Source organism: Salmo trutta, chromosome 30 (genome assembly GCF_901001165.1).
Source record: "Salmo trutta chromosome 30, fSalTru1.1, whole genome shotgun sequence".
Lineage (NCBI taxonomy): Eukaryota > Metazoa > Chordata > Actinopteri > Salmoniformes > Salmonidae > Salmo > Salmo trutta.
In genome coordinates this window covers 11,476,871-11,499,626 of record NC_042986.1, presented here as the reverse complement: position 1 = coordinate 11,499,626, position 22,756 = coordinate 11,476,871, and the positions used below count along the sequence as shown (strand labels likewise).

At 45.5% G+C, this 22,756-nt stretch overlaps 1 protein-coding gene across 6 annotated transcripts in view; it reads left to right on the top strand.

Annotated features, from left to right (window-relative positions):
• plekhg5b (pleckstrin homology domain containing, family G (with RhoGef domain) member 5b) overlaps nucleotides 1-22,756 on the top strand; it is a 79,287-nt gene that overhangs the window by 10,089 nt on the left and 46,442 nt on the right. The window contains exon 1 of one of the 6 annotated variants that reach the window (XM_029722720.1): nucleotides 15,322-16,068. The exons of 1 other annotated variant lie outside the window; for it this stretch is intronic. In XM_029722720.1, coding sequence (XP_029578580.1) covers nucleotides 15,945-16,068 — 124 coding nt within the window. In that variant the 5' untranslated portion in view covers nucleotides 15,322-15,944. Of the gene's footprint in view, nucleotides 1-15,321; nucleotides 16,069-22,756 lie in introns of those variants that run through there. 4 more of the 6 variants (XM_029722726.1, XM_029722718.1, XM_029722717.1 and 1 more) reach the window with 4 other exon arrangements.

Sequence of the window (22,756 nt, the reverse complement as noted above, 5' to 3'; positions counted from 1 at the left end):
GATGGAGGTACTCAAAGTTGCCCCATTTTGCATACCCCACTCTACCATGAGACATCATGTAGAGGTCTTCATGGATCCACTGGTACCGGAACACCCTAGACTCGATCTGGTACCTGAGCGGGTCCGGATCCAGAATTCTAAATAATGTCACAGGTCTGGGTCAGATCTGATTTGATTGTCTCGGGTATGTGTCATTTTAACTGACTTGTCTGGAAGGGCCCGTACAGAGCCAAACGCGACAGCTGCAGTTGAGAGAGACATTTTTATAATTTATGGAGCTGCTCTTGCTTTTCACGAGAGTGGAGCGTGGCGCATGTAGCTTGTTGTTGGCCAATCATAAGTCGTCAAAGCGGTAATAGGCTACAGTCAGAGAGCCCCCGTGTGGGTCAAAATGTAGGCGACTATCTAATCAATGGCAGATGGAATTAAAATGACTTAATTAAAAGTTAGTTCAAATGAGAAGGAGAGACTACAACAATAGGCTGCTACTTAATATTCTGAATGGAGTTATTTGTAACTGTAGGATGAGAGCGCATGCACTGCAGCCTCAATTAGCCTAGCTAGTAACATTAGCTAGTTTAACTAGCTTTTCCCAGGTTGATTCAGTCAAGACAGGTACTATGAGATCAATATCATGCTAAATGTAAATCACTTTCCCAGAAATGTAACTCACCAATCCACAAATGTAAATTACCAATCCACAAATGTCAATCGCTATCCACAAATGCAGTTCACTATCCACAAACAAACACTTTTTGATTTGTAAATCGAGGGCCTTAAGTAAAATTACTGTCATAAAGATTTGCACATAGGAGAGAGATGCGCATGACAGATATGGCAAGCCTGCAACTCCATATTTGGAAGCGCATAGGTCACCTGACTTTTGGCAGTGATTTGATGACAAGAAAAAGACAAAGTTATCATGGTAGAAAGCGATTTGTAGTCATATAAAGAAAAAAGTTCTCAAGCGTAGAAAGCGATTTCTGTATTCATAGAAAAAAGGTTTGGACCCATAGAAAGCGATTTCTATAAATTGCTGGCAGCCTCTCGTTCGGCCATGTTGATGCCTGCCTTTCAAGGCTGCAGAAATTATAGTATGGTAAAGATATGTTAACCATATGTGTAACCATAGTATGTCCAACGTAAATAATTGAAACCCTAGCCCAAGATTACTCTATATTTGCAACACTATTGCGGTGTACACCCGTTCATCACCCAAATAGTTGAATTAGCTGGCCAGTGTGTTAACACCAGTAAATGTGAAGGATATGTCATACATTGTAAGTAATTATAATCCATCCGCTTTCTCATGTTGCACAGACGATGAGCATTAAGGAGACATAAGTATTCCTGAGGCCTCTAACTGTTTTCCCCAGGAGAGTCATGTAAAAGGTAAAGTAGGATATGGGATCAGACTTTGTAACAGTATTGCTTCCGTCCCTCTCCTCGCTCCATCCTGGGCTTGAACCAGGGACGCTCTTCACACATCGACAAGTCACCCTCGAAGCATCATTACCCATCGCTCCACAAAATCCACGGGGGAAACACCTACTTCAAGGTCTCAGAGCGAGTGACGTCACTTATTTGAAACACTATTAGCACGCACCGCTAACTAAATTCAGCAAAAAAAGAAACGTCCCTTTTTCAGGACCCTGTCTTTCAAAGATAATTCATCAAAATCCAAATAACTTCACAGATCTTCATTGTAAAGGGTTTAAACATGCTTGTTCAATGAACCATAAACAATTTATGAACATGCATCTGTGGAATGGTCGTTAACCTGTAAGGGCTAGGGGGCAGTATTTACACGGCCGGATAAAAAACGTACCCGATTTAATCTGGTTATTACTACTGCCCAGAAACTAGAATATGCATATAATTATTGGCTTTGATTAGAAAACACCCTAAAGTTTCTAAAACTGTTTGAATGGTGTCTGTGAGTATAACAGAACTCATATGGCAGGCAAAAACCTGAGAAGATTCTGTACAGGAAGTACCCTCTCTGACCATTCCTTGAGCTTCTTGGCTCTGTTTATTGAAAACTTAGGATCTTTGCTGTAACGTGACACTTCCTACGGCTCCCATAGGCTCTCAGAACCCGGGAAAAAGCTGAATGATGTAATTCCAGCCGCTGGCTGAAAAACATTAGCGCCTTTGGTAAGTGCTCTATCAGAGGACCATCAGACTGAGGCTCGTGCACGGGGCGACACCATGTTTTTATTTTCTCTCTCTTTGTACTAAAACACGATTTCCCGGTCGGAATATTATCGCTTTTTTACGAGAAAAATGGCATAAAAATTGATTTTAAACAGCGGTTGACATGCTTCGAAGTACGGTAATGGAATATTTAGATTTTTTTGGTCACGAAACGCGTCGGGCGCGTAACCCTTATTTACCCTTTCGGATAGTGTCTTGAACGCACGAACAAAACGCCGCTATTTGGATATAACTATGGATTATTTGGGACCAAACCAACATTTGTTATTGAAGTAGAAGTCCTGGGAGTGCATTCTGACGAAGAACAGCAAAGGTAATAACATTTTTCTTATAGTAAATCTGACTTTGGTGAGGGCTAAACTTGGTGGGTGTGTAAATAGCTAGCCCTGTGATGGCTGGGCTATCTACTGAGAATATTGCAAAATGTGCTTTCACCGAAAAGCTATTTTAAAATCGGACATAGCGAGTGCATAGAGGAGTTCTGTATCTATAATTCTTAAAATAATTATGTTTTTTTGTGAACGTTTATCGTGAGTAATTTAGTAAATTCACCGGAAGTTTGCGGGGGTATGCTAGTTCTGAACGTCACATGCTAATGTAAAAAGCTGTTTTTTGATATAAATATGAACTTGATTGAACAAAACATGCATGCATTGTATAACATAATGTCCTAGAAGTGTCATCTGATGAAGATCATCAAAGGTTAGTGCTGCATTTAGCTGTGGTTTGGGTTTATGTGACATTATATGCTAGCTTGAAAAATGGGTGTCTGATTATTTCTGGCTGAGTACTCTGCTGACATAATCTAATGTTTTGCTTTCATTGTAAAGCCTTTTTGAAATCGGACAGTGTGGTTAGATTAACGAGAGTCTTGTCTTTAAAATGGTGTAAAATAGTCATATGTTTGAGAAATTTAAGTAATAGCATTTCTAAGGTATTTGAATAACGCGCCACAGGATTCCACTGGCTGTTACGTAGTTGGGACGATTTCGAGGTTAAGACACTAACAGCTTACAGACGGTAGGCAATTAAGGTCACAGTTATGAAAAACTTAGGACACTACAGATGCCTTTCTATGGACTCTGAAAAACACCCAAAGAAAGATGCCAGGGTCCCTGCTCATCTGTGTGAATGTGCCTTTTGGCATGCTGCAAGGAGGCATGAGGACTGCAGATGTGACCAGGGCAATACATTGCAATGTCCGTACTGTGAGACGCTTAACCCTCCCGTTGTCCTCCCATTCTGCCTACTCCCCGTGTCCCCGGCGGGTCACCCTGTCCCGTCTCGGCTAAAGGCCCAGAGGGCACAAGTGTGACAGTAGGCATGCGAACAGCCTTTGCAGATGTATTTCTTACACCTGCAGCACACCGTGTGTGTCTTGGTGTCCTTCTTGGGGGGGCAGAGCTGACACCTCTTACTCGCCACTAGCGGGGTGGCGTCCGGGCCAGCGGCGTCCGGGCCAGCGGCGTGCTCCCGGGCTCGCGGAGGAGCCGCGTCGTGGTCCGCACTCTGCAGGACTTTGACAAGCGTGGACGCGGCTTCGGTGCGGAGGAGACGCTGCCTTCTTTGTATCAAGGGCTTGACAAGCGCCTTTCCCAGCTGCTCCAGGAACACCCTCCTCTTGTTCCGCTTCCGAGGCATCCAGTCGGGCTTGATCTCTCGCCATATGACAAAGGCGTTGTAGGAGGACACGTCGAGGATGTTGTGGAAGATGACCAGGGGCCAGCGGGCAGTCATCCGTCTGCAGCTGTAGGTGCCGACCACCTTGTCTAGGTTGTCCACGCCGCCCTTGTTGCAGTTGTAGTCTAGGATGAGGGCCGGCTTCCGGTCGCGGCGATCGCTAATTTCGGCCTCCGTGTGCAGCGTGCTCAGGAGTAGCACGTTCTTATTTCTCTTTGGCAGGTAGGACATCAGAGTGGCGGTGGGCGTGAAAGCGAACCTGGAGGACGAGACATGTCTGCCCTTTGACTGGAGCAGCGCGGGAGGGAGCTCGGGCTTGTTCTTTCGCACCGTGCCGACCATGGTGAGGTTCCTCTCGAGGAGCCGCTGGCCCGAGTTCGTAGGAGGTGAAGAAATTGTCGCAGGTGATGTTGTGACCACCCGGCAGCCCCTGCGTGAGATCGAGGACGACGCGCGCGCCCTGGTTCTTCTCGGGGGCTCCGCCGGCCACCTTACCGGTGTAGACTTGCATCTTCCAAGCGTAGCTGGACTTGGCGTCGCAGGCCACCCACGACTTGATGCCGTATTTGGCCGGCTTGCTGGGGATGTACTGTCGGAAAGTACAGCGCCCTTTTGGGAGAGGAAGGAGATTAGCTGCGGCGGCGTCGACGACGCTGCTACTGATGATGCTGCTGATGCTACACCTCTCTACTACCGCTGGCTCATCATTGGGGGCGCACGGCGTTTATGTTACACACTACCGCTACTGCTGCCGATGCTACTGCTGACGCTATACTACACGTACACAGATACACAGATACATAGACAGTACCTCTGAACGGGACGAGTGTTTGGTCCACCATCAAGTCAGACCCCGGGTTGAGAGGAAGGAGATTAGCAGCGTCATGCTGCTGATGCTACTGCTGCTGCTGATGATGATGCTGACGCTACCTCTCTATACTACCGCTGGCTCATCATTGGGGGCGCACAGCGTTTATGTTACCCGCCGACGCTACCTCTCTATAGTACACGTACGTACAGATACACACAGATACACACAGATACACGCAGACGGTACCTCTGAACAGGACCAGTTGTTCGTCCACCGTCAAGTCGGACCCCGGGTTGTAGAGGGCCGGCAGCCGCTCCTCCCACAGGTTCCAGACCTCTTTTATGGCCACCAGTCTGTTGGCGGCGAGTCTCGCGGGTCTCGACCGGCGGTCGTCGAATCGCAGCAGCCTCGAGTACTTGTGAAAGACCTTGAGCGGCATGGTGGCTCGGAACACGGTCCTGCCGCTCTCCGCGTCCCACAGGCTGGCCGCGGCCTCGCCCCGGGACCTGTAGACGCCCGCTAGGATTAGCAGCCCTAGGTAGGCGCACAGGTCGGTGGAGTCCATGGGTCGCCAGCCGTCGCTGTATTTTCTCACCCCCTGCAGATTTGTCATGTCCACAATGATCCTTTCTATCGCCGGCGTGACAAACAGCCGGAAGGTGGACTCGATGTTGAGCGCGCGCAGGCCATAGGGCCAGGCGTCACCGCGGGGCCGGGGTGGCGGACGGCGCGGGGCAGGTCCGGGCCGCGATAGGCCACGGAGGACCATTTTGATTTTGCCGGTTTTTGACAGCAACGTCTCCCTTCGGGCTTGGCCGGCCACCGCCGCTGTGTCCTCTTGCTCTGGCTCTGGCTCTCTGTCTCGCTCTCGGGCAGCGGCCGTGTCTCGCTCTTCCTCCTCCTCCTCCGAAGAGGAGCACGACCGCAAGGCCGAGTCGTCCGCGTCACGTTCGGGGTCGTATTCCTCGCCGTCTTCGTCTTCCGAAACGTCCTCCTCTTCGGAATCACAGAAGTCTTCTTCGTCTTCTCGTTCGACACTGGAGGCTATCTGTTCCAGGACCTGAGCCGCGCTGAAACCGGGACTGTGAGGCGTCGGCGGCCTCACGCTCGGCGGGGTCGTATTCCTCACCATCGTCCTCATCCTTGTCCTCATCTTCTTCTTCCTGACAATATTAGTAGCCTCTCTGACGCACCGCGGGGGGGGGGGTCGCTCTGACCCGGCCAACGGCGGGGGGGGAGGTTATAACATACGCATTTCTAACGCTTCCCCCGGGGTCTCTCTGACCCGGCCTGGATGCGGGGGAACAGCTCCTAACACATGGCCGAGCCAGGGGGTCGCTCTGACCCGGCCGAGACAACGGGAGGGCTAACACATGGCCGAGCCAGGGGGTCGCTCTGACCCGGCCGAGACAACGGGAGGGTTAAGACAGCGCTACAGGGAGACAGGACGGACAGCTGATCGTCCTTGCAGTGGCCGACCACGTCTAACAACACCTGCACAGGATCGGTCCATCCAAACATCACACCTGCGAGACAGATACAGGATGGCAACAACAACTGCCCGAGTTACACCAGGAACGCACAATCCCTCCATCAGTGCTCAGACTGTCCGCAGTAGGCTGAGAGAGGCTGGACTGAGGGCTTGTAGGCTTGTTGTAAGGCAGGTCCTCAGCAGACATCACCGGCAACGACGTCGCCTATGGGCACAAACCCACCATCGCTGGACCAGACAGGACTGGCAAAAAGTGCTCTTCACTGACGAGTCGCGGTTTTGTCTCAGCAGGGGTGATGGTCAGATTCGCGTTTATCATCGAAGGAATGAGCATTACACCGAGGCCTGTACTCTGGAGTGGGATCAATTTGGAGGTGGAGGGTCCATCATGCTCTGGGGCGGTGTGTCACAGCATCATTAGACTGAGCTTGTTATCATTGCAGGCAATCTCAACGCTGTGCGTTACAAGGAAGACATCCTTCTCCCTCACGTGGTACCCTTCCTGCAGGCTCATCCTATGAAGACCCCCCAGCATGACAATGCCACCAGCCATACTGCTCATTCTGTGCATGACTGGGACCCGTTGGATCGGAGGGTGAGGGCTAGGGCCATTCCCCCCCAGAAATGTCAGAGAACTCGCAGGTGCCTTGGTGGAAGAGTGGGGTAACATTTCACAGCAAGAACTGGCAATCTGGTGGAGTCCATGAGAAGGAGATGCACTGCAGTACTTAGTATCTGGTTTGGCCACCAGCTGCATTGACTTTTTGATTTTGACCCCCCCCCTCCTTGTTCAGGGACACATTATTCCATTTCTGTTAGTCACATGTCTGTGGAACTTGTTCAGTTTGTCTCAGTTGTTGAATCTTATGTTCATACAAATATTTACACATGGTAAGTTTGCTGAAAATAAACGCAGTTGACAGTGAGAGGATGTTTCTTTTTTTTGCTGAGTTTAGCTACACATTTCACACCGGTTACACTTACCCCCTGCTTTCTGCAGCAACCAGTGATCCGGGTCCACAGCATCAATGGGATCAACTTTTTTTCTATGACTACAAGTCGCATTCTACCGTGATAACTTTTTTTCTTTGTGTGAGAACTTTTTGTCTACGCATGAGAACTTGTCTTTTTTCTTGTCGTCAAATCCCTGCCAAAAGTCAGGTGACCTAAGCGCTTCTAAATATGGAGTTGCAGGTTTGCCATATGTCATGTTTGCGCATATCTCTCCTATGTGCAAATCTTTATGGCAGTCATTTTACTTAAGGCCCTCGATATACAAATTCAAAGGTGTTTGGATAGTGAATTGAATATGTGGATTGGTGATTTACATTTGGCATAATATTGATTCCATAAGGTACTACGTAATATTATCCTTTTATAATGAAGCATTGCATGCATATCACCACAGAGCAGTAGAGGCACTTAGAGAAGTTGCACACATGGGGAACATTCTAGTAGCCTCGGGTCTGGAGAAATGTGGCCTTTTTTTATGAATGCATTTCATGCAATTTAAATAATTTTACATGACTGGAGACTTTGGCAGAATCTTTTTTAATACTGAACAAATGATTGAAATTACAGGCTAGTTTGACACTGGGAATCTGAGATCAATAAAAACGACCTTGAATCCATCAATAGCGTAGGCCTAGGTGTGTGTGTGGAGACGCGTATTGTAGGCTACAATATGAGGAGGAAATGATAGTCCTAAACATGCTTTCCAGTTTTACTGACTCACCCAAGGATGCACAGCTCACCTGCTGGTGATGGCAGATGCATTTGTGCCAAAAGCCTATATCTTGTGTAACCGATGTGAAATGGCTAGTTAGTTAGCGGCGGTGCGCGCTAATAGTGTTTCAATCAGTGACGTCACTCACTCTGAGACCTGAAGTGGTTGTTCCCCTTGCGTTGCAAGGGCCGTGGCTTTTGTGGCACAATAGGTAACGATGCTTCGTGGGTGTCAGTTGTTGATGTGTGCAAGGGTCCCTGGTTCGAGCCCAGGTTGGGGGGAAGAGAGGGACGGAACCTACACTGTTACACTTGCTCTTGTTTTACTTTTGTAAACAATATTTGGAAGTTGATGAAATATTTAGCCTACAGCAGACAGATTAGTCTTCTCTTTTCAGCAGGAGACAATTTGGTTCCGATTTGTATTTGAAATATTGCGAAAGGTCTGTTTTGTCAGCATGATGTTCATTGACTGATTGGCCGCGCGTTCCCAACTATGCTATGCCTTGTTATTGGGCTACACACAATCCACAGCTAGGTCATTTAAAAAAATAGATATATTTTCTACATTGCAGAATTAATAGTGAATATATCAAAACTATGAAATAACACAATGAAGTAACCAAAAAATGTTAAACAAATCTAAATATATTTGAGATTCTTTAAAGTAGCCACCCTTTGCCTTGACAGCTTTGCACACTCTTGGCATTCTCTCAACCAGCTTCAGTTAGTCACCTGGAATGCATTTCAATTAACAGGTGTGGCTTGTTTAAAAGTTAATTTGTGGAATTTCTTTCCTTAATGCGTTTGAGGTAATCAGTTGTGTTGTGACAAGGTAGGAGTGCAATACAGAAGACAGCCCTATTTGGTTAAAGACCAAGTCCACATTATGGCAAGACCAGCTCAAATAAGCAAAGAGAAATGACAGTCCATCATTACTTTAAGACATGAAGGTCAGTCAATCTGCAACATTTCAAGAACTTTGAAAGTTTCTTCAAGTGCAGTCGCAAAAACCATTGAGCTATGATGAAACTGGCTCTCATGAGGACCTCCACAGTTGCCTCTACTGCAGAGGATAAGTTCATTAGAGTTATCAGCCTCAGAAAATGCAGCCCAAATAAATGCTTCACTGAGTTAAAGTAACAGACACATGTCAACATCAACTGTTCAGAGAAGACTGCATGAATCAGGCCCTCGTGGTCAAATTGCTGCAAAGAAACCACTACTAAAGGACACCAGTAAGAAGAAGAGACTTGCTTGAGCCAAGAAACACGAGCAATGGACGTTAGACTGTTGGAAATTTGTGCTCCCGAGTGGCGCAGCGGTCTAATGCACTGCATCTCAGTGCTAGAGGCGTCACTACAGACACCCTGATTCGAATCCAGGCTGTATCACAACCGGCCGTGATTGGGAATCCCATAGGGTGGCGCACAATTGGGCCAGCGTTTTCCGGGTTTGGCCGGTGTAGGCCAACATTGTAATTAAGAATTTGTTCTTAACTGTCTTGCCTAGTTGAATAAAGGTAAAATAAAAATCTGCCCTTTGGTCTGATGAGTCCAAATTTGAGATTTTTGGTTCCAACCACCGTGTCTTTGTGCGTCGCGGAGTAAGTGAACGGATGATCTCCGCACGTGTAGTTCCTACCATTAAGCATGGAGGAGGAGGTGTGATGGTGTTGGGGTGCTTTGCTGGTGACACTGTCTGTGATTTTATTTAGAATTCAAGGCACGCTTAACCAGCATGGCTACCACAGCATTCTGCAGCGATACGCCATCCCATCTGGTTTGCACTTAGTCCCACTATCATTTGTTTTTCAACAGGACAATGACCCACCACACCTCCAGGCTGTGTAAGGGCTATTTGACCAAAAAGGAGAGTAATAGAGTGCTGCACCAGATGACCTGACCTCAACCAAATTTTAGATGGTTTGGGATGAGTTGGACTGCAGAGTGAAGGAAAAGCATACAACAAGTGCTCATTATATGTGGGAACTCCTTCAAGACTGTTGGAAAAGCATTCCAGGTGAAGCTGTTTGACAGAATGCCAAGAGTGTGCAATGCATTCATCAAGGCAAAGGGTGGATACTTTGAAGAATCTCAAATAAAAAATATATTTTGATTTGTTTTTAACACTTTTTTTTTTTGGTTACTACATGATTCCATGTGTGTGTTATTTCATAGTTTTGGTGCATTCACTATTATTCTACAATGTAGAAAATAGTAAAAATAATGAAAAACCCTTGAATGAGTAGCTGTGTCCAAACTTTTGACCTGTACTGTATATATTTTTCAACTATTTTCCATCTTAGAAGTAAAGCCTTTGATTGCTGGTCAAACAGATGGAAAAAGGTTCTTAGTAAACATCAACCAGGAAAAAGTTGTAAGGTATTAGAATTGCATCAAAACATAATGTAGAAGTTTATACCCTTGACAACTAATATCAACATTTGTTTATTTTTGCAGAAATTATTTGCCTTCTGTAAGTTTAAGAAATATTGTCATTCTGTAAATGTAGACCAACCAGTTGGTGTTTTTTACTGATACCAATTGATTATTATTTATGAAGTGATTTTAAAACATGTCATTCTCTCACAAAATCTTTGACAGAATGACTGACTGAAAAATCAGTAACAGAATGACCACAATTGAATTGGCTAAAATGGGAAATTATAGTACCGTAAATTCCGGACTATAAGCCGCAACTTTTTTCCCAGCTTTGAACCTCGCGGCTTAAACTATGACGCGGCTAATATATGGATTTTTCCCGCTTTCAAATTTTTTTTAGACAAAAAAAAACATTCTGTGACGTGCTCAGTTTTTTTGGCGGCATGAAGCTTTCATTAGACCAATGAAATTGCCGAACAGGTTAAGGTCAGACAACTTTTTTGTTTACTGTTTAGATTAAATCGAGCGCTCTCAAACTTCCCATCATTCTGATTACGGTAGTCATTTTGTCACCCTCATCATGGCAAAGACACGGAGAAATGCATATGATGCAGCTTTCAAGTTGAAGGCGATTGATCTGGCTGTTGGAAAAGGAAATAGAGCTGCTGCACGGGAGCTTGGTCTTAATGAGTCTTTTTTTTTTGTTACAAGCCGTGTTTCGTTAAAGCCTGTGTAAAGTTAATTTGTTTCAATGTACCGGTAGGCACGTGCGGCTTATTTATGTTCAAAATAATATATATTTTTAAATTCAGTGGGTGCGGCTTATATTCAGGTGCGCTTAATAGTCCTGAAATTACGGTAGTCACAAACCACACAGTCCAGTCACCTGCTCTGTCCTCACTTTCACTGGCATACTGTTATTTTCTGCTCATAACCATTGAGCACCGGACATACGTTTTCAACGTCCATGGATGTTTGACAAGGTTGGACAGCATAGTACGCAGTTGTTTGGGGAAACTCGGTCACTTAAACTGAGGAGGATTTTATCACCATTAATTTATGAAACTTTACATCCTGATCACTGATCTTCAAGTAAATGTGTTTTTGTACAATTTTCAGTGGAAATTGTTGAAATTGGTCCCTGTGCATTGTATGGTTTAACTTCCAATTGTTGGCTTTCTTTGTGCATACATCAAAAATAATAATTGTATTACCATTGAATTGCCCATTCCCATTTTAGTACATGTATCAGCTAGGACATGACACCCAGCCTGTATTCAAGAGCATGCTGTGTCTCATCTGATAGTGGGCACAACACAAACACCTCCGATGATGTATAAAATAGGGTCTAAACTGCAACGTATGCAAAAAATAAAATAAAGAAGTTTACGTGCTTTTAGATCATTTGTTAAAGTTTAAAAAAAAATGTTTTTATTAAACTTTTTTCAGAAATGTATAATATACTTTGCCAACCCTGTTTTTAAGATTTTAAATGATATCAATCATTTATATTTTACATGGATGTGTCATGGTGGTATGCAAAACTTAGAGGTGCTCAATCTCCTAAAATGTTGTGGCATTAAGGTTCAAAAAGTTACTTTCTGACCCCTTCTACCATGGGCAAATATGTATAAAAAGATGAATTCAAATCAAAAGGGGTGCGATCAAAAAGTAATTGAAATAAAATGGAATGACCCTATTAGACTCGTTTTAGCTGGGATGTTCTTCAGAGACCCAGACCTGTGGCTGGGGGATCTGGGGTTGGAGTTACAGGTGGCACAGTGACACAGCCTTTTACCCTCCGGGAGGTAGAGATACTTAACCTCTTTCAGTCAGATGGGACATGCGTTATGTGATAGCAGAGGCTATTGTGTGTTACGATGCAGTTTGTTATCAGATTCTCTCATCAGAGTTGTCGTTTTGTGCCAGATCATCCTGATTTTTAAGTCTATTAATTCAGTAATGGAGCAATCCACATTTAATATGTGGATTTGAGTCCTATAGGTCCTGTTCTGTGCTCAATCTGTCCAGCTGAGCATTTCGTCTTGTTTTGGTCCAGTCTCATTATGGAGGCACATAAAGTAGTTTAATTACCACACTTTGGGTAATGCATTTCAAATGAGTTGATGATCACTATTAATTCTAAACCATCATTCTCTACTGCTCTTGTAGAGAACCACACCCTGTTAAATTGGACCTGTGGCTTCCCTGCTCTTCAGAAACGAGTGGATAATTACAAGGGGCTAGCCTAAGGTCACACACAGTGCTTCATTAAGTTAGTAGATATTGGAGATATGTTTACCTCTGAGAGTGTCCCTCTATAAATAAACACACACACACACACACACACACACACACACACACACACACACACACACACACACACACACACACACACACACACACACACACACCCGCCCAAATGACTGTTTATGAACATTAGAGCCCTCCTGACAATAACCGTATTTTCACTCTGAGAATGAGTGTTTTGATTTCTGCGAGGATTTCAGAGGGTAGACCCACTGCAATTTCAGCCATGCCGTTTCAATTAAAGGATTCTTCATATCAACAAGCTGAAGAAAGCAATGCCAGTTGTTTGTCCCTCTTAACTGGTGGTTTCAAGATGGACTTTTTAAATTGCATGTCTGATAGCAATTTTCTCTGCGAGAATGAACACACAATCACACCCTTTATTTTTGCGGCACATGAATAGTGGGGTAGCTGATGTACTGGTGTCTTTGATTGGGATGAATGTATTTAGAATATATTTACGTTTACAAATTAAATCATTTTTAGCGTGTTTGCGTGTGTATGGGAGGGTTGCTCTCTATAGCGTATCCAGTGGAAAAGGCTGCCTCGCCGTGCCTGTGCCAAAGGCCTGTTACATTGTCTCTGAACGGCACAGCACATGCTCATTGATGTAGAAGCACAACAAAGACCAGGATGCAAAGTTTTTATCTGCATCACTAGTTCTGCATGTGGTGTCAGTGGATGCGCTGCTGCTCTTTATGAGCAGAGTCAATAGAAGACAACACAGGCCTGTCTCTGCAAGCAGCAGTCTGAATGCTTTCTCCTGGACAGACAAGCTTCCTGTTTCTTAGTGTATCTGAGTTCAGCACACTTTTTATTATTTTTTTCGTCCGAATGTTATTCTTAATACTAGACGTCAAAACACATTTTTGCCCCTGAAGGACGAAGCCATTGGATGAACTATTTACTGTAGTTTGTTCCGTGGTGTCCAGATGCTCTGATAGGATAGACCTCCCTTCAATTCCCTGGCGCTTGCGCTTTGCAGCTGGCCTGGGTGGTGAAGAGTTAACCAGTCCCTTTATGATGGGCCACCTTTCTAAATATAACCCCAAACCTCCTCAACATGGGCACGCACAAGTCCTTCGGCTCTACTGCACTCCCTCTGTCAACACTCTCACTCACACACTCCTTCTCCGGCATACACACACACACTCCCCCAGTTACAGATTTGTACCCACACTCAATCAAACTCATTCCTCCTCAAACTCCCCATTTAGTACTTCAAAGTTTACAGAGGAGATGATTCATATAGACTATATACCTGGTAGTTAGTATGAGTGATTTTTCATTTTACTCCCCTGGACAAGCTACTATTCACTAATGTGTGTTTGCCCATCCACATGTCTTGTAGTTGAGAATCTGATTAGATGTAATTTGCAGAATAATGACATGTCCCCTTCAAAAGACGGTTTTCTTTGTATAGGTTGTTTGGGAGATGATGAAAGGGATGGGAGACTACTTGTCTAAATGCCTCTTCTACTAGTTCCGTTTGTTTCTTCAGGAGGCGGGTGGAAATAGGCCCTTATGCTGCAGCAGGCACTAGTTGTCATGCTGTAGCCCATGACTGGTCTCATCATTAAATAACAAGCAGCAGTGCACTCAAAGCTGTTCCAGATGATTACCATATGTCTGCAAAGCCCCGAGCGGCAGAGCAGATCGGCTCCCATCCTACCCTCTAATTTCTCATCCCAAAATTGGACATTTGGGTCTTTGTGTGACATTGTCCCTCCCTTCCATGGCTAGCACAGTGGGTTCTCACAGTATTTCATTCCATTTTCCTATTATAGAGGTACAATAACAGTGAATCAACCTTTGAGCGACGTTGAGAAAATGTTTTGTCAATAGATTTGATGACTTACTGGTGTGGTTTTAAACCATCCTTGATTTGCAGAGCGGAAATGTTCCATCTTCTGTCTGTATGTGGCCTTTTTTACAAAAGGGCCTTGGTTTTACTATGTCTGTCTTCTCTCTCTGAGAAACAGTTCCCCAATGTCTCTGTATTGTACTACTGTACCTCCGCAGAAATAGCTGAACATAGCCATCACAGACTTGTTGCATTCATAAAGAAAATAATAAATCTTTCCGGAGACAGACAGAGCAAGGTTCTAGCCAGCCTAATTAATGCAGAAATATTTCAGGCTTTTACAGTTTGCCCAAAACATAAAGAAAGTTCTCCTCTCTGTGTAGGAGTACATTTTTAAAAGAGATCTTTGTGTTGTCCAGTTAGAAAGCCATTGGCCCTAGACTGCCAATCCCAGCATGCATAGCAACGCACCTCTGTATGAATACATTGCTTGTCTGATGGAGTGGAGTGGGTCGAATGCCCCCCTATCGTCCATACATCCTACACAGGCTATGACACTCAACAGCTTGTCGGCTTGTCGCGCAGACGTTTTTGAAAGTTGGGGAGGAAGGGAGGATGATGACAACATAATTATCACTAGGTTGCAGTAACAAAGTACTTTTACCTTGGGAAGATGGAACTGCGGGAGATTTTAGGAGAAGTGATTGTTTTGACATCTACTGTAAAGTCAGGAGCTCAAGCGAATGGCTTTGAAGGGGACGACGGAAGGGGACTTCTCTTTGTTTGGATGCTTATAACGCCTTAACTTCAGGAGGACTGAAGGAGCAACTGGAAGAGACAAGTTACCAAGACCATAGAAAAACATTTTAGTTGATGGTTTTTGGATTAGGAGGATCTGTTAGGTTCTTCAAGGTGTTGGAACCAGAGCACAGTTGGAGTTGAGGGTTTAGATCTGTCTTCTTCTGCTGGGTTGGATCTTCAATACAGATCCTGGAGGGCATTGATAAATCAGGTGTCAGAGCTGTTTTGTTTAATGTTAGTGATCTGAATAACAGACTGTTTCAAACCAAGACAGTGGTTTGGTTTCTTCAGAGAGCTAATTAAAACCCAGTTAAAATGGAAATCTTGACTCATTTATGCCCAGTTGGACCTGAAGTGAGGAGCTCTGGTGCATGGCTTGGAGAGAAGGTTCAAAGCAAGTGTTTAGTGGTTGAGCTGGATGAGGTAATATAGCCTAGTTTTGCAGGTGCAGTTTTTTGAATGAAGTTGAATGAGCTATTGGCAGAGTTGAAGAGTTGGACTACATTGGAGAGTTGCAGTCTGAAGATGGATTCAGAGATGGGTTTGATGTAGGATGGAAAGGAAGATGTAGGTAGTTGTGGGTAAAATAATGCATAATGTCGGTGTGGCATTATTGTCAGTCGACTACAGTGATCGGGGGACAGGATTTGAAGGTTGTTTAGGTAAGGTTGAAGAGTTAAGGTCCATAGTTAGTTAGTTAGGGTTGAGAGTGAGGCTACAATGTTCCTGTATTGGAAGAAGAGGGGGGCGTATGAGCTGGAGACCCTCCCCTCCTACCTCACCGAGCAGGTGGCAGAGCACTACTCCTGGTCTTCCTCTCTGGACGTCATCCATGATCTGTACGGTAAGCGTTAGGATCGATCAAACGGGATAAGAAGTACACACATCCGATATATATATATATATATTCAAGGGCTGGACCATTGACCTGGCTGATTGTGTGGTATGTGAGTAATAACATGTTCATTACATGCTTACTTCCATTCAGACTGAATGGCACTGGCAGGGGGAATTTGATTCCATTGGAAGACGATCATGGTAACTGACTCCATGAAGCCTAGCATTTGACATTTACCATTAGGCCTATGATGTTGTATAATTGATCTGAATCAGCCACGTTGTCATATGACACTGACCAACTTGAAGAATGAAATGTAGCCGGTTTCTCTGCTAGCAGATGGCGATGCCATGTGGTTATACATCAGAGATCTGACCTCCAGAATTTCAGCACCATCATGGAAAGCTTTTTCTTTTCTTTCCATTGCTCTCTTCTTCCGTTCAGTCCGTGGAAAGCACTCGACACTCAGTGACCTGGCATAGAGAGCACCTCAAATGAGAGTAGCCGAGAAGCAAATGGGGATAGGAACAGCTGCTGCTGCGGAGATGAAATATTTACCACAGAAGAAGGAGTGAGTGCATACAGTCGGTCGCCGTTCCAAATGACACCCTATTTGTTATAAGGTGTACTACTTTTGACTAGGTTCTGGTCGAAAGTAGTGCACTATATCGGGAATAGGGTGTCTTTTGGGACTGACACGAGGACTGCTGAATTGCGTTACTGTCTTTCTCCACTCAGTGCTTCTGCTTTTTGAAGCTTCTGCTTTCTTCCATCCACTGCCCTCTATGCCATTAGTGAAAGGGAAAAGGGATGTAATAACTTTGGGCTAGGGCTGGCTACTGGAATTCTCTTATCCAATCTTCCCAGTCCCAGCCAGGCCAGCAGTTTCTTGGAGGTCTGCCTCTGCTCTGTCTGCTGAGTCGCTGGGCAGCATCAGGTGTCTGCAGAGTAGACCTTCGTGTTCTAGAAGAAGTGGAATGTCTGACTGCCACAGATAGAACTGAACGGCGGGTCTTTGATCCTCACCTGGTCCCACAGTCCCTGTAATTAAGCCTCAACTCAACTGCTCCTGAAAACATTTCTCAACTAGGCTGGGGTATGGGTTGCGCAGGGGACTGCGTTCTTAAAAAATGTAATAAATAATAATTGCAAAAAAAAGGCTCTACCTGGAACCCAAAAGGGTTTTACTACAGGGTCAGCTGAGTGACACTTAAAATATTTTTTTTAGGTAGCCATTTTGTTTTCTAAGACTGCTGGGGGCTGGGGCTTGGGCAGTCCTGTCCGTCTCCCCATATTCCCTGAATGTAGTACACACTACTGTAGCATTCCTTAACCTATAATCAGGACGCAGGCCCCAATAATGGAGGAACATACCTCTCCACCCTCTCGCTCTGTGCCATTTCATCCCATAGCCCTTGAAGAAAATGCCCCGACACGGGATCAAATCACATTAAATAATCAACTGAAATGACCTGGTGTTGTATGGTGCTGCTCAGTTAGACATTATGGCCCTCAAACATTCTGCTTATGTAATGAATGATCCCCACATGACCCTCTCAAATATGGTTAGAAGAGTATTGTAAGTAGGTGCACTAATACTCTTACTTTGGACAGAATTATGCTTTTAATTATGCATTTAATTTTAATTTTTTTGACTTTTCAGTTGTCTCTTGCAACATTCGATTGAACTGAAAATGTATTTCCCCTTTTCAACTATGTTGTTGTACACTGTTGTCCAGACACAGCATGAAACTCAAACAAATCAGTGAAATACATTTTTTTTTCTGCATCCAAATAGTGATCTGCCCCTCTTCTGTTCTGAATAGTTTCTCCTTGTTGTGCACTGCTGGGGACTTTGGTAGTGGAGGAAGCACTGTGTGGCTGTGTTTTTAAGTGTGTGTGTGTGTGTGTGTGTGTGTGTGTGTGTGTGTGTGTGTGTGTGTGTGTGTGTGTGTGTGTGTGTGTGCGCCACTACAGGGGTAAAACAACATCAACAGGATGACTTTGTTCAGGCCCCACTGACTGCCACTGAATATGCTGCTACATTAATAACAGCTGGTCCGTAGTTTGTTGTACTGGAATAACAAGGCCCAGCCAGGCAGCCCAGGCTGCTCCGCTCAGGCCACCATTTCTGCTGAGTGTACAAGAGTACTTGCCAGGGTTTCAGTAATGGTGGTCTAATTAATCAAATCTAAATTTTTGTCACATGTGCCGAATACAGCAGGTGTAGAAGGTGAAATGCTTACTTACGAACCCTTTCCCAACAATGCAGTTTTTTTTTATACTACAAAAGGAAATCATAACGCAATAACAATAACGAGACTATATACAAGGAGTGCCAGTACCGAGTCAATGTGCAGGGGTATGAGATAATTGAGGTAATGTTTTATTACATTTTTACTTAACCTTTTATTTAACTAGGCAAGTCAGTTAAGAGCAAACTCTTATTTACAATGACAACCTACCCTGGCCAAACCCGGACGACGCTGGGCCAATTGTTCCCCGCCCATGGGACTCCCAATCACGGCCGGTTGTGATACAGCCTGGAATCGAACCAGGGTCTGTAGTGACGCCTCTAGCACTGAGGTGCAGTGCCTTAGACCGCTGTGCCACTCGGGAGCCCTGTAAAAGTGACTAGGCAATCAGGATATATAATAAACAGAGTAGCAGCAGTGTATGTGAAGAGTGTGAAAGTGTGTGTGTTGGAGTGTCAGTGTAGTATGTGTGAGTGTGTGGGCAAAGTCCAGTGAGTGTGCAAGAGAGTCAATGCAAATAGAAAGGGTAGCCATTTGGTTAACTGTTCAGCAGTCTTATTGCTTGGGGGTAGAAGCTGTTCAGGAGCCTTTTGGTCCCAGACTTGGTGCTCAGGTACCGCTTGCCGTGCGGTAGCAGAGAGAACAGTCTGACTTCGGTGGCTGGAGTTTTTGACAATTTTTAGGGCCTTCCTCTACACTGTCTAGTATAGAGGTCCTGGATGGCATGGAACTTGGCCCCAGCGATGTACTGGGCCGTACACACTACCCTTACGTTCGGATGCCTAGCAGTTGCCATACCAAGCGGTGATGCAGCCAGTCAAGATGCTCTCAATTTTGCACCTGTAGAACTATTTCAGGATCTGAGGGCCAATGCCAAATCTTTTCAGCCCTCTGGGGGGAAGAGGCATTGTCATGCCCTCTTCAGAACTGTGTTGGTGTGTTTGAATTATGATAGTATCCACATCCCTAAGGAACTCGAAGCTCTCAAACCGCTCCACTGCAGCCCCGTTGATGTGAAGGGAGGCGTGCTCAGGCCTCCGTTTCCTGTTGGCTACGGGCAGGTCCTTTGTCTTGCTGATGTTGATGGAGAGGTAGTTGTCCTGGCACAACACTGCCAGGTCTCTGACCTCCTCCCTATAGGCTGTCTCATCATCGTCGGTGATCAGGCCTACCACCATCATGTCCTCGGAAAACTTAATGATGGTGTTGGAGTCGTGCGCGGGCACACAGTCGGGGTGGAACAGGGAGTACAGAAGGGGACTAAGCACGCACCCCTGAGGGGCCCACGTGTTGAGGGTCAGCGTGGCGGATGTGTTGTTGCCTACCCTTACCACCTGGGGGCAGCCTGTAAGGAAGTCCCTGACTCACATTTCCCATCCTCATCTTTGCCTCCCCTGTTACATCACACAATGGTAGCGCCGGGAAAAGGTTTTTTTTTTTTTTTATAGCAGATGCTCTTAAGACATCTTAACAATGAATCTCTTTGTAATGGGGCTTCTTGCTGGGACAATTTGGCCCTGATGTAGAGTTCCTTCCAGCCCGCCTCTGACACTGAAATAAGCTATGCTGACACATGCAGCGCAATACAGTGCAACATAACTCTGCCAGCCCCAGGCCTAGAAAACACCTTGTTCCCTGGCAGGGCAGCAGCTCTCCGTCTGCCATCTGTCTTTTGTCTTCTAGGAGATGGTCGACGGCGGCCATTGCATAATAATCCTCTTCCTGGCCTGTGTGCAACCGGCTCAGACAATCGCCCTCCCTCAATCCCCTTCAAATGAAAGAGGGGGAATAAAACGGAACAAACAGAGAATGGATAAGCCTCAGACGCCCGATGTGCCACGGCAAAGCTCAGCAAATTGAATGCAGGACTGAGGCATTCTTAACATTCCTTATAAAAGTGTGCTCAAGGCTTGCGGCTAAACGTGCTCTTGGCTCTGCCTCTCTCTGCCTAAACATGGAGCTGTGCTGGTGAGGCTGTGAGGGTCTGAGGGAGAATGAGGTAATGTAAGGTTTATGGGTAAACGAGGGAGTTAGACTAGACCACCAGGCTACTACCTCTACCTAAGTGCTTTATCCAATACCTTTTGACCATGATGTAGGCCTTTGACTTGACAATGATGGATGAGTTGGTTACAGCACACAGTATCGGACTAGTGGGTCTTCGGCCAATTGTGGCCATGGTACAAAATATCCAGTTTTCATTATCATGGCCTGACACATCCCTTTTCTATTTATTGGTGTATAAAAGTTACTTGCTTGCCACTCAATGCTGTGTCTTGTTTATTGATGTTATGTCTAAGACTTGAGGCACTGGGAGCTGTAGAGAGAGCAAGGGAACGGCTGTGCAGACTGAACGCTCTGCTGTCTCTTTAGTGTGCAACAACTCATTGTCTGCTGTCACATGTGGCCTTATGTTTGTTTGTTTTTTTGGCTTAATCAGCAGTGCTGAGTTCAGGAATTCCTGTTCATCAGAGAGAGAGAGACACACAGGCGGAGAGGGGCAAATAGGCAGAGAAAGGGAAAAGTGGAGTGCGAGGGTACAAAGTGATCCAAAGCAGGAGAGACCGTGATAGGAGGCGAGTGAGCTGGAGAGATAAAGGGGGAAGACCGAGGGCGGGAGGAAGAGTCCCATAGTAAAGGTATGGTATACAAAGGGATACGCAGCTAGCTATATGAGAGACAGAATAACATGAACTTTACAGGTGAGAGAGTGTTGCTACAGGGTCAGGAGTCAGAGATCCAGAAGCAGACCCCTGGTCGGCCATTACCTGGAGCTTGGGTCACCTCTTGTGGCTGGGTGCCTCTGCGGACCTCATAGTGGGGCTTTTCCATTTCCTCTGCACTGGCTGAAAATGGTTCCTCAGTGCAAAACAACATTGTTGCCTTTAGGACTAGACAAGTGTCATAAAGACTTGTAGTTTGAGGAAAAGTGCCCCTGAAGAAGGAAAAAAAAAAGAAAGGGGGAAAAAAAGCTCAATAAAAATGTGTGGTTCCCTGGGCAGTGTGCTCCCTGTAAACCTAGAAGGAGTCATTAACAGAGGTGGTGCTGGCAGAGGCCCAGGATGAGTGAGAGCACGTCTCGGCCTGCTCCCAGGCAGGGCAGGAGGGACAGACTCTGGGAGGGATAGCCCCTGCCCTGCTGCTATCCCTGCCTTGTGCCATGCCTGTAGTGGAAGAGCAACAGGTGTGTTTTGGGGGATTTTAGTAAGTTATATCGCAGCCCTTGATCCAGACCTGTTTCTTGGCGTGAGTGGGGTTTAAGACTTGTTTTATCTAATTTTAAGAAGGTTAATAGGTACTTTTGAGGTCCTCTCTCTGTAGCTCATGTACAAACAGAGAGTTAACTTTTGGGCTCAAAACTGGGTTTGTTTTAGTTTCTGGTAGCTTCTGTGTTTTTGTGAAGGAATCACTTTGATATTGAGATTTCTTCAGTCTGTGTGCTTCTTATTCAAAACAGCTAGCCAGGGCACTAGCCACTCACCACTTGTCTTTTCATTGATTCTAGTTTGCTAGATGGGATGGTCGTCATCGATCCTGGAGCCTGTTGTTGAACATATTATATACACAAGATGGAGTATAAGAAAGAGTGGGAGAGACACAGTCGTCATTGTGGACAGGTCTGCTATTAGAAGGTTCTTGGAAAGTTATTGCAGTCCTGCTCTGTCATGTCTGGACACTTTTGGCAACAATGCCCATTTCTAGGTCTTTCAATTGAACTCTTACATAGAGCATTCTCAGGCCTGATGGGTTTACAGTATGTTTTCAAATCAAATGTTATTGATCATGTACACATGGATAGCAGATGTTAATGTGAATGTAGCGAAATGCTTTGATGCACCTGTACTGACCTTGCCTTCTGGATGGTGGCGGTGTGAACAGGCAGTGGCTCGGGTGGTTGTTGTCTTTGATCTTTTTGGCCTTCCTGTGACATCGGGTGGTGTAGGTGTCCTGGAGGGCAGGTAGTTTGCCCCCGGTGATGTGTTGTGCAGTACCCTCTGGAGAGCCTTGCGGTTGAGGGTAGTGCAGTTGCCGTACCAGGCTATGATACAGCCCGACAGGATGCTCTCGATTGTGCGTCTGTAAAAGTTAGTCAGGGTTTTGGTTGACAAGCCAAATGTTTTTAGCCTCCTGTGGTTGAAGAGGCACTGTTGCGCCTTGTTCACCACACTGTCTGTGTGAGTGGACCATTTCAGTTTGTCTGTGATGTGTACACAGAGGAACTTAAAACTTTCCACCTTCTCCACTGCTGTCCCTTCGATGTGGATAGGGGGGTGCTCCCTCTGCTGTTTCCTGAAGTCCACGATCATCTCCTTTGTTTTGTTGACGTTGAGTGAGAGGTTGTTCCCCTGACACCACACTCCGAGTGCCCTCACCTCCTCCCTGTAGGCTGTCTCGTCATTGTTGGTAATCAAGCCCACTACTGTTGTCGTCTGCAAACT